The 12,706-nt window shown below is 40.1% G+C and overlaps 1 protein-coding gene across 3 annotated transcripts in view; it reads right to left on the reverse strand.

The window, feature by feature from the left end:
• Positions 1-4,960: 4,960 nt before the first annotated feature.
• gabrb3 (gamma-aminobutyric acid type A receptor subunit beta3) overlaps positions 4,961-12,706 on the reverse strand; it is a 72,694-nt gene continuing 64,948 nt past the window's right edge. Inside the window, exons 9-10 of one of the 3 annotated variants that reach the window (XM_017423484.3) lie at positions 9,820-9,900; positions 4,961-8,357 (exon numbers count right to left, since the gene is read on the reverse strand). In XM_017423484.3, coding sequence (XP_017278973.2) covers positions 8,010-8,357; positions 9,820-9,900 — 429 coding nt within the window. In that variant the 3' untranslated portion in view covers positions 4,961-8,009. The remainder of the gene's footprint in view (positions 8,358-9,819; positions 9,901-12,706) is intronic. The other 2 variants (XM_017423482.3, XM_017423486.3) reach the window with 2 other exon arrangements.

Raw genomic sequence — 12,706 nt, forward strand, 5'->3', positions numbered from 1 at the left:
AACTTTTTCTCTTAGTTGCTGTTTGGTTAGCTTTAAATAAATGTGTGCGGCAATACAACCAAATGATTTTGCCTCAGCCTGCTGAGGTGTGCTGGTAAAACTGATGAGTTCAGGTGGTCTGCTTCAGAGTGACACGCACCTTCTGTGCTGGTATTATGGTGAGAAAGAGAAGATTTTTAAAAGCTCCATTTCTGATGTATCCGTGAGATTTTGTAACCAGCCTACTTCCAGGGGCCCAGCAAGTAAGCGTCTTGTTGTTTTCATCGGTGTGGCCTGTCGTTCTGACTTTTCCAGACGGTTTTGCAGCATCTCTGAGGCGTTCACCAGCCTCTTCTTGTCACGTTTCTTCCACGAGGCTGTGGAAATGTCCGAATGTCGGTCTTCTGTCAGCATCTAGCCAGTGGTCTCACCCACCACGTCTATTGCTTCACTCTGGCAGATCTCAGTTTGGCAATTTTTGGGTTCTCCTCATCTTCAAGTGAATTCTAAACCAAAAGCCACAGCAGCTACTTGCACATCAGTTTGTACCATTGTTGTATTTACATGGTACATCTGCCAGGTACAAAGGAATGCACCACTTATGCACAGCTCTAACAACAGCAACAACAAAAAAATTAACTAACAATAGACAAGAACACACAAAAAAGCTGTTAGTGCTGGGGTTTTTTTTACATTCGTGAAGCTGCAGAACGAGGCTGCTGGTAGCATCAGCACGTCTACCTTGGTCCCCTCGTTCCACCGGGTTTTACTCATGGCAGCTGATGTTGTTGCTCCCGCCTCCAGGTTTAATATCACTCATTTAGATTCATCATTGTAGGTGAATGTACAGCTCTGTCTCATTACACCACAAAATGTATTGTTGCCTTGGTCTAATTATCTTCTGCACGGCTTCCCGAAGAAACTCAATCAAGTCTCTGATTTGTTCCTTTTTGTGCGTTTATTGCACAAACACGCCTTGAGGTTCATTATCTGAAAATCTGATGCCTCTGAGGGGAGAGGAAAAAAAAAAATCTGTTTTTCATCCCAACAATTTATTTTAATGTCCTGTTCTGATCTAAAATATCTCACTGTACATCTTCATTTTATTTATTACACAGCACCATAGTCCTTTTATGATTCTCCAAGGAGCACTCTTTTGCTAGGCTTGAATAATTCCAGGCCTTGTTTAAATGCTAATTATTGAACAAATATAATTTTTGTGACACTTTCTCATCCACCCATCTGTCAGCCTCCCTTGAAAACCCTAATTATACAGACTAAAAGCAAAATCTTTTGGTGGAGGATATATAGTCTGGGAACCTCAGAAATGTCATCACACAATTTTTAATTTTTTTTTAGTTTGGTTCGCAATTTATTTCCTTTTCTTGGTGTAACGCACGCCCACTTTAATGTGGGTACCCTCACTGTTCTTTCAGAGCCACAATGCAGTCATGAGTTAATCATTTTCACAACCTATTTTAAGCAAGCTGTTCTGTGCTTTAAAACATCTTGTAAACAAAAGGTGTTGAAACGGAAAGTGAAATTCTGTAAAAAAAAAAAAAAAAGCACATTGCCTGCCGACTTACATGCCAAAGATTTAAACAAAGATCTCAAGTGATTTGTTAGAGCTATGTGGGACGGATGACTCTCAATTACTACTACTAAAACTGACTAAGGTATAGATAATTTTGCTTTTGCCAAAATCAAGAAGACTCTGAAAGTCAAGAGTTGTAGATGGACATGCAGCGACTAATTCCTAAGAGCTTCGTACAAATTCATCTAGTGGTTCATGAGTTATTTTACTAACAGAGAGACAAACAGACAGGCAATTCCATGAGCAGCCATGTTTCATGGAGCGCGCAATAATAACATTATTTGCTACTGTGACTTATTATAGAGAGTACAGGGTCACAGCTCTGTAATAGAAAAGATGATGTCAGACTTTATGTTGTGTTGATGCTGATGGCTCACTTTGACTTCCTGTTTAAGAGAAATGGTGTATGCAAGACTTATCTAAAGTCTAGAAAGCGAGTGAAGTACAAGATGCTATACTGAGAGTTCCAAAAAACTAATGGGTGATGTCGCAATTTATTTATAGAGAATCTAAACTTAAAGTTTGAAGCTCATCTGGCTTGAATGTCTGATAAGTTCACAAATTTTCTGTGAAGAAGGAGAGACCACCATTACCCATGTGACACTCTGACGGAGGTCCAAGCTTCAGCAGGTGAGATGGGAGCGACTTGGATATAATTGTTGTCCAGGTTCTTCACCAGTCTGAGCTTCATGGCAAACAGAAAGCAACTGTTGAAGAAAACTCCTTCAGAGTGCTCACAGGTGTCTTGGTGGCCTCCTGATGACAGTACATGGTATTTAAGGCTGAGCTGAACCACCATTCTCCATTGGCTTGTTAAACATCACACAGTGATTGTTCTCGCTCTGACTCCTTCAGTAAATTATATGTGCTGTAACTTAAGGATATTATTTAAACCTTACCTTTGTTTCTCCTCTCGTGAAACATCGTCTGTGAAACTCTACCACTAATCCTCTTAGTTCACATTCCTCTGAAAGAAGTAAGAAGTTAGCCCGTCATTTACTCTGCCTGTTCGCTCTCTCGGCTCATCCCAAGGAACTTTGAAATGAAGTACTCACCTTCAGTGGACGTTTGGAATCCTCAGTGGTGGAAAGTAACGAAGTACAAGTACTTCGTTACTGTACTTCAGTACAATTTTCGTGTATCTGTACTTTATTTAAGTAGATTTGATAATGGATACTTTATACTATTACTCCACTACATTTTACAGTAAGTATCTGTACTTTCTACTTCACTACATTTCTATAAAACCGTCGCGTTACTCGTTACATCCAAGTCGCATTTCGGTATTTTGATTTGTTCGTTAGTTTGAAAGTATCCAATGGCGAGAGAGGAATCAGTCCACTGAACCAATGCACAGCGAGAAAGAACCATTAGCCCCTCTCCCAAGAAAAGCAAGGTAGTACGCAGCACCTGCAGAATCACTAACACCCAGAATGGAGTCCGGTGATAGACAACCAGAAGACCTGCGCCACACATGGCTTTATTTAAAAGATGTATTTGAAATAACCGGGTCAAGTTTACCTTAAAGTGGCCAACTCTCTGCTATTACTGTATCGATTTGATACAGTAGAGGCTTCTGCACTTCCCATATCTGTGCCTTCTGTCACTTTTTTCAGCAGTTAAAACTGTTTAATCCGTTGTTAACACATCGTAAGCTGCTTTTCCGAGCCGCCTTTGAATGCAGCACGAGCGCTAAGACGCTAGCTGGGTTTAAACATGTGAGGCAGCGAAGGACACTTGCTGCTGTGCAGAGCTGCTCAGGTGTATGTTAGAATCATGGCAGCAAACCAGCAAAATGCAAACTTTGCACAGTTTTTTCCCCAAACTAACCGACTGAGTTGGATACAGCTAATGTTAGCTAAAAGAGGACTATACCTGTACAGCTTGTTAAGAAGTAGCCTGTAGGCTACTGGTGTTGTTTATGTTCAAAAGTGGGTCTTACTTGTTACATTTACTTGAGTAACCACCCCCGTTAAACTCGTCTGGAGCCGGGGCTGTTTTCATTAGACCCACATGTCTGCATTATCTTGTTTTATTGGTCTGTAATCTAATCAGAAATGTCCTGTTTTCATTAGCTGTAAGCAACAAATCATCAGCATTGTTCATTAAAATGGTACATTACTGATGTATTAAAAATAAATACGATAGGTACACTTAATGACATTATATTAGCCTTTAGGTAATACAGTCGACAAATACTTTTACTTTTAATACCTAAGTAGTTTTAAAAGCTAGTACTTTCTTACTTTGACTTAAGTACAAATGTTAATGTGGTACTTTTACTTGAGTACATTTTTGTCTGTGTATTTGTACTTTTACTTAAGTACAATGTTTGAGTACTTTCTCCACCACTGGGATTCCTCTCCTCCTCCCTAGGAAACATGCAAAAAGAGAAATCCAAATAAGAAATGAAACTAACCCTGAAGATAATTAACTCGTGATCCTTTGCCTCCTACAGGTGCAACGGCGACTAATTTCCGTTTTCTTTCAAAATAAAATTCTTCATTTGCTCACCTGTGTCTTCTCTGGATGTTTTCAGTTAAGAAAATCCGATCCCTGGGTAAGTCATGACACATCTGTCTGCTGATCATTTCTCTAAAGCGTGACTCTGTTTATCAGCTGTATTTTGCAGATTGAATCATCAGGGCTCCATTTATCCAACTCTACACCAATAGCAACACTAACATGTTTTTTTTTTCTTCTTCTTCTTCTGTTTTTGTCTAATCTCCATGTATTGATGTCGTGGTAACTTCCATCTTTGTCTGATTCTGCTTTGGTCGAGATCACATCCCTACAAAAATATTTAAATGCTATGCACAAACACCATCTGCGCAAACCGTCTGTACATTATTAGATCTAAAAAAGCTTTGCACCTCCTTAAACCTTCTGACGCTTTTTTCTTATTTTTTTTTCCTCCGACACCTATCTGTCTCAAAGGAAAAACAAGCGCTACATTGCGTACCTCCTCTCATTAGGACAGTGTTTCATAGAGCTTAGTCATCGATGCTGAATACCGCAGAAGCAAAATAACAACTTCAAACGAAGTCCTGGGAAAACCAAGAGCAGTAAATATTTGTACTCGTTTATGGCTAAGTACTGCAAGTTTTTCTTGTTGTTTGATCTCTTATAGACATTAAGGCCCCATAAGGCAGGAGCTCACGCGTGTTGCTGAGCTTCGTGGACTTCTGACAGGTGGTGTCACTCCTACACGCTGCAAGTCGCTCAAGCAAGCAGTGCAGATGGTGCGTTGCAGGCTGTGTCTGCCAGAAGTGTGTTTTTTTTTCTTCTCTCCCATTAGCTATTATAAACTCTCCAGTTCTGTCTTTGCTTCAGAGCGTCTCATGTGCCGAGCCTTCGGGAAAGAACGGAGATACTCTGTGTGCAGGCTGTGTTTTTTTGTGTGTTTTATATTTTCGATCACAATAGGTTATCGTGATAATGTGTAAAGACTAACGAAACAAAACAAGGCCAGAAATCACCAAGAAAAACAAGAGTAACAACATAGTCGAGCGATTAATGATGCAGTTACAGTATGTACATCAAGCTCCCCAAGAAGAATCGAGCAAATCTGAGAATGAAGAGCCGAGACAAAAACATGGACCACCATGAATCCTAACAGAAAAAAAGAGGTAATTATGTTAAGTAGGGACTTTTTTATCCCTCCCCCCAAAAAACAATAAAACAATGTCCGCAGTACTGGAAATAAAAAAACAAACAGTATTTTACAAGTCAACTTGTTCCTGGGTCATGGAAACGGTCAATTTGTTGAAAAAAAAACCCCAACATTTTGGGATATACTTAAATTTCTTTTACATTGTTACAGTTAGCAAACAGTTAGCATAGCTGAGCATTTTGACAGGAAACAGCAAGCCTGTCCGGAAACAGAAGAAGCTTTAAGTCCTGAAATGTTTGCCAAATGGCCTGAGTCCAAATTTATTAACCGCAGTACCCAAATTAAAGTTTTACACAGTTTTCCTAAAAGTGTGTTCAGCAGCTGCTTAAAATAAAAAGTTATAAATGGATTTTCAAGAAATTTTCAGGAACGTGGTACAGGAAACATGGTACATGTAACAAGTGACAAGTGATTAGATTTAGGTGGTGATTCAGAAACTCTTTAAAAGATTCCAAGCAGACAGTGACCCTTTGGCCTTGGTGGTGGTTTGTGACTGCTTCTAGTTGTAATTTAGTTACAGCACTTTGGACAGTGACAGTTATAGAAATAAACTTTGATTGAGCTGTTTTTACCATTTTTTCCCCGTCTTGTCTCCCATATCCTGATCCTGTTGTCATTAAACTTTGAACCTATGCTGACGTTGTTATTAAAGGCAGCAACTCACTGGGCTGTGGCTGCTGAGGACAAGTTGGCTGAAGAAAATTCTGAAACAATTGCCAGAAAGCAGGCGAGGTTTCAGGTATACTATCACTGAATTCTGACATTCTGAGTTAATTTTGAATGACCAATTTTTGAAAATCAGCCTATTTTTTGGTGCACAGCTTGAAAAAGCTGTATTTTAGGCCGTGCACATTACTTTGCTGTGCACTTCGTCCCGCCACGACCCTACCCTGAAGTTTAGGATGTAATCTACTAGAACGCACTTTTGAAATGAATGAACATATGAAGACCCGAACCAGTTTTTTTTAATAACTAATATTTAACTTCAGAGTGGTTTTTAAACCTGGACATTTGGAGCTGTAACTCCAAATAGTTTGTGTCATATGAGAGCTCCTGTGCAGATGTCAAAATACAGCTCTAAAATGAAGTTGGGTGGGATTCCAGATACCCAAGACAACTCTGAATAATTTGAGGGAAAATTTGTCTCACAAATTGTTTTGAGCGTGTTCAAATGTCAAGTGACAAAACGGCAAAAGTTTTGCAACTCAAACAAGGAAATTGAGAAGCCCCACAAACATTTAGAAATATTTTGGAGACTCCCTCACAAAGGCCGTTTACCAACTAACGTCCAACAGTTGCAGCCCAGTGAGATTCTGGCGTGACCAAGAGGAAATTGTTAACAGTATCACAGAAAAAAAAGAGAGCAGATGTTTGGAAGAAGCCAAGCTACGATTCTTCTGACTCTGCATTTTGATATGTTGTTAATGTGAACGTTCTTCTTGAACGTGATTGGGAAGGCATGGGAGTTTCAGCTTTTTTGTTACAATGTGTGAACCAAGTCCTTTTTAAAAGCAACAGAAAATCAGTTTTGGAAACTCCCCGGTGTGGATGGGGTCTCCATCATTTTAAGATCTTATCAAACGTATTTTTTTTCTGAATGTTGGTGGCGTTAATCGTACCCACTGGTCGCCGTATCATGAAATGCTTCACGTCAATTTTATCCCAAAACATCAGCTTTCCAACTGTTATGTGGCACGACGTCCAACTCAGACCCAACACTTGTGGCACAGCAAGGTTTTGTGGAAAACAGGTGACAGCCTGACAGGTCGTTAGAAAAGTAGAGATTAAATAAGCTTCGACTGGCGTGTCAGCATCAAAGCCGCGGATGAGCTAACTGTTTCCAGTCATTAAGAAACCAAACAGCTGTTAGCCTCAGCTGGGTATTAAACAAACAAATTAACAAAGGGAATTGGTCTTTTTTGAGTCAAACCAAATTCACAAACTATTCTCTTTAGTAGTGACAGTGAGTGAGAACGACAGTCAGTTTTATAAAGTGCTGGTGTGGATTACATCATTCTCTCTTTCAATGAAAAAAACAATCAAACAAAAAAATCCCAAATGAACTTTATGACTAAAACAGCTACATGCGACTTTAGCCTTTTGTAAATCCTGAGGAAACTCCCTGTAGTTCCAGTGAAACTGACACCTGTTTTTCCTTGTTTCCAGCTTTCTTGCTAAGCTAAGCTAACTAGCTGCTGTCTGTTGCGTTATATCAAAGAGTCAGATCACCTCACTTAACTCGTGGTGAGAGCCAGCTGAGCAGATTTCCGACTGACTCCATAAATCTTTAGTAATATCAAAACATTGCCAAATTATTAAGACAGAGTTTAGCCTGTGTGGATAAATCAGTATGTCCGTATTTGTCAAAGTGCAGAGCGGCAGACACGTAGAGCTGTAATAAAAGTTTAAAGAGGACGCAGTAATGTGAGCACATATAATAACAGTGTTTTGAGCACAGATGCATCGATTGATCGGAAGGAATGTGAATCTTCTTTTGAAGAAAACGTCGTCCCAGCCACCCACAGAGGTTGGAGGAGAAAATCATTGTATGTACATGCAAGTCTTTTTTGTTTTTTTTTTTATAAAACATAAAGATAAATCTGTCTGACCGTTTATGGTCTGAGTGACAGCTCTTCCACCAAAGTTTGTTACGGTAAAAAAAAAATGTTCAGGATTTGACCACGTCAGGTGAGTCACACAGAGAAGTCTTCTCCCATTCTAACGCTGGAATGAGACAAAGATGGGTTGAAAAAGCACAGAGTGTTAATTGACGTAATAAAGCCAGTAGATCAGGTTGAAGAGGGAAAAGACGGCGGGGAATATAATCCGTGACCATCTGTCAATGGCGTTCACGTCGGTGAGGTCGGGAATTTTGATTTTGAGCTGCGACGATCGTCTCCGCAGGCGAGTTTTCTTGAGATGGGCGTTCCTGTCCAGGCTGAGGCGGCCCGCTTCGTGTGGCATACTAGGCTTCCTGTACTGGACCCCCGAATTGTCGAACACCATGGAGGACGAGTTGTGAGTCTCACTCAGGGTGGTTGTGATCTCATTGCCGCCCACCTCGTTGTGGATCTCCAAGGTTGTCAGCAAAACGTTCCCCTGGGAGTCGACCTGGGAATAACAGACGGCAGGAATGTTACAAATGGGCAGCGAGTTGATGCGTCATTGACAAACGACACATGTGCAACATACGTCTGGGCTCCAGGGCCGGCTTCACCTCGGAAAAGCGGCCTTCAGCGGCAGCTTTTCTGTCCAAAAGTTAAATCACTTCTCACAAATCTGCTCAAGGTTGGACCGGATGTCTCTAATACGAATGTCCTGACAAAGTATTGCTTCCCACACAGAAGCAGATAAATCACTGAAACCTCGGGCAAACAGAGGCACAAGATGAATACAAGGGTAGCAGATTTATACCAGACATGAGAGGAAGTGAACTGATTTATGTTTCCATTCAGTCTGCTTCAGTCAGGACTTATCTGAGAATATGTAGAGGGATCTACTCTAACCCTCGTGCTTATATGACAACTTACTCACTATCATGTTATACTCAGGTCCAGCACTGTTTATAGCTAGGCACTGCACTGACTAACAGTCTACAACTCCTATAGTCCTGCTTCAACATGATCTATAACAAGACCAAATTAAGTTGACTGCAGGCAGATCATTAAAAGCTGGAAAACTGAGGGAAAAATGTTTGAATAAATTCCAACTTTGAATATTTTGGCCCACATAAGACAAATCCTATTCCAACTGTAAGGCATGGCGGTGGTCGTATTATGCTTCTGGCCTGTTTTGCTAGATCTGGGCAAGAATGGTTATTATAATTCACTTGACTTAAAAGTTCTTAACCACATAAGAGCTTTCTAACGGTAAAAGTGAGAACATCCGGGAGTAAAATTTCAAATAAATACCAGGTCATGACCCTTCACACCAGCATTGCTCTACTTCTAAAGAAAACTAAAGAAAATTGCTCGGATTTATCAATGCAAACTCCTTAAATGTTGTGAAAGGACTTGAAGTGAGCAGTTCTTCTGAGGAGGCTCACCAACATCAAAAATCTGAACCTGTTCAGTGCAGAAGAATGGAGATTAGCACCTGCTTTAAAGTATTAGTTTGGATATTTCTCTTCAATAATTAAAGATGTTGTAAAACATGTTTCCTCTTTATTTGCTTGGGCACTTTTATCTACTTTTACTGCTTGTGTAAAGATATGTTTTAGGCCATAATCGGATAGTAAATTATAGAAATTTCAACATTCCGACACCAATGCAGAGGACTGCAGCTCTGTGATGGATAAAGGGGTTTACTTGTACGATGTAGGATATTAGAGGCACACACACACATACACACACACACACACACACACAACACCATAAAAGCTGAAATACAACAGGGAAAGGCAGTGTTAGCAGAAGCATACTCATGGAGTAGTGGCAAAGCGAAAACTAATACAGAGGTTGTGATAAAAGCATGTTTTCAGTCAAATAAGGAGTACAAGCTCTGCAGTGCAGATGCAAAGTTTCAGCAGGGATTTCACAAATGTGACACGGCTGTGGCAGTAGCAGACACTCACCCGCCTTGAGTGACGACGACCCTGCACCTGATTGGACTGTTTAAGAGACGAAGACTTGCAGTTGATTCCCTCCAGAATGGACTAGGCAGAAGAAAGACAAACACATCGTCCTTTCCTTGAGTTTAGTCCAGATGTGAGCTGAAGCAGTTCTCGCGTAGCTTTACTTTAAAGAAACCATTCAGCCATACTGAAGTGGGTTTCTGAGGTGATGTTATGAACAACTGACCTGTTTGTAGATAGCCTTGAACAACCTCTGAGCTTAATTCTGACCGGGTTGACGAGCTAACAGCTAGTTTGAGCGGGGCTAAGACCAAAGTCTTAAAACAACTCCAGTCCCATCACCCCAGCTAGACTTTAACTCTTTTTCTTCAAACCGAGGTCATTCAAACAACTATCTACAACTAGTAAGATACAGAAGCCTACTTCAAAATGGCTGAACTATTACTTTAATGAGTCTGAGTCACAGAAACAATCCCATTAGAGTCAGATACTTCTTTAATGTGAACCTATGAATTCAGAATAAAAAACTTTATTTAAACCAGGTTCTGATTTATTCTCATGTTTAAAAGTATATCATGTAGAGTGTAAAAACCATATATAGTGTTTTCAGTGTTTGGTCAACCGTAGTTCTACCTTTTCCAGTTTTTGGTGGCAATCCTGAACTGAAACATAATATAGTTAGGGGACACTAACACTGAAAACTTTGAGATAATGTCACTGCTCACATGCTGACTTTTTAAAATAGAAGCTGTCCGCTCCAAGTCAGCGGCAGTAAAAAAACAACTCAAAGTGACAAGAAGCAGGAATGAGCAGCTGGGCCGTTTCACAGGACTCAAACAATCTGCTGTTACTGTATCCAGACACTGGATACAACAGGACACTCACACAACTTAATGCTGTTAAAGCAGCAAACAAAGAACCTTAAAAATGTTCATGTTGTTTTACCTCACTGTTGATATGGACTGTTAGTTTTTAGGCTTAAAGGGCTTTATAGCACAATTATCAACTCAGAGCACAACCTAAGTGCGCTTTCTTTTGTAGTTTTTATCCTATCCATGCAGAAATAAAGCATCTAGATTCGAGATTTTAATACATTTTTAACTCCTGTCGCTGTCATATTTTAATTTTACGTTTTATTGGCGATTTCTACTGAGGACAATGCAAACGATACATTTTATTTTCTTTATAAATTTTCCTGCAATTCGGTTCCTTTACAATAGACAAACCCACTAACACCTCCTTATATGAAACATTTAGGGACAATTTAATGTATAATTTAGGTGTGGAATCCGCCCCAAAATCCTCCCATCATCCTCAGTTTGACCTGGTGGACCAAGTTTACCTGCTCTTCCAGCAAACAGGCTGTCAGTGTTTTCTGACTTAATTGTGACAGCATATTCAGGTCACTCAGAAGAGAAGAAAAATTAGGAAGAAGATTTATTTGTTTTTTTGTTTTCCAGTTTTAGGATTAAAGTTCTGTCAAATGGCAAACATATCGTTGACTAAAAAATACTTTCAAAACACACAGAGCTTTTAAAATCGTTTACATAATTATTCCATTTACCTCAAATGTCAGAACTTGATCTGGGAAGGGGATCACTAATAGTAATGTAAATTACTATGTGGGCAACTGATTTAATAGGATTCAAACGGACATAAAATAAAATGAAAATAAAAATGTTGTTGCTAAAGCTATTACGAGTTTCCATATGAGAGGCAGCCATGTTGAATTTTGAGACAGGGCTGTAGGGTCTCAGTGATCACCAATGGGAAGTTTGAGAAATAGTACAGACAAAGTACTTGTTAAGTACAGGTTGACTTGCTCAAGGTGTGGGAAAACTTGCTAGGAAAGTATTAATTTGAATGTTAAAAAACGGCACTCAGGAAGAAGGGAGCAAAAGTAAAGTTTACAGCCCCTCCAGAGAGGGAAAAGCCTAAAACACAGAAAAAGGAGAAGAAAATTTTTGACAACGATGGCAGCCCTGCAAGGACAGGGAGCGCTTGCTACACATAAGGGCCACACAAAAAGGTGTGGAGTACTTGTGTAGTACTTTTGAGGCACGTGAACTGAATAATTACCTCAAATGTTTTGTATGCAATCTGGATTTTTTACAGGACTAGTAGAATCTGCATGAGCAGGACCAAAAGACTCCAGTCTGCGCAAGTCTCGAACACAGTTTGCCCCAATTTTTCCCTCTGACTCACCGCAGAAGCTCTTACAGTGGGTTGGGAGTGTGGCTTAAACCAGCGGTCCCCAACTCCCGGGCCGCGGACCAGTACGGGTCAGTGGGTCATTTGGTACCGGGTCGCACAGAAAGAATAATTAGCTTACAATATTTCCGTTTGTTTTTTTTTTGGAGTCTGAATGACACTTATTTTGAAAAATGAATGGATTCTCTCCACTACATCCGTTTATGACTCACTCTTGATGCGTGTCAGAACGCTTATCTAAGTCACGTGATACGTTACCGCTAACAACAAACCCACAAGCAGCCAAATTAGTAAAAAACAAACATTTCTGGAAGCCCTAGACCGTCTCGTTACTTTATATTTGTGGTGTCTCTTATTTTAAAGGACATGTTTAAACACAGAGAACATTGGGGGGGAGAGGCTGTTATTCATGTGGATAACACAACACCAGGACGCAGCTAACAAAGCAGCGAGTACACGTTGGATTTATGTTTATTATGTTTTAAAAAATACCCCCGTTTGTACGCCAGTCGTATTATTTTATTCTGTTGTATTTATCCGACACACCTTTAAAGGCCGGTCTGTGAAAATACTGTCTGATAATGAACCGGTCCACGGAGGTAAAAAGGTTGGGGACCGCTGCCATATGGTACACACACACACACACACACACACACACACACACACACACACACAC

This window comes from Kryptolebias marmoratus, linkage group LG24 (genome assembly GCF_001649575.2).
Source record: "Kryptolebias marmoratus isolate JLee-2015 linkage group LG24, ASM164957v2, whole genome shotgun sequence".
Taxonomy (NCBI): Eukaryota; Metazoa; Chordata; class Actinopteri; order Cyprinodontiformes; family Rivulidae; genus Kryptolebias; species Kryptolebias marmoratus.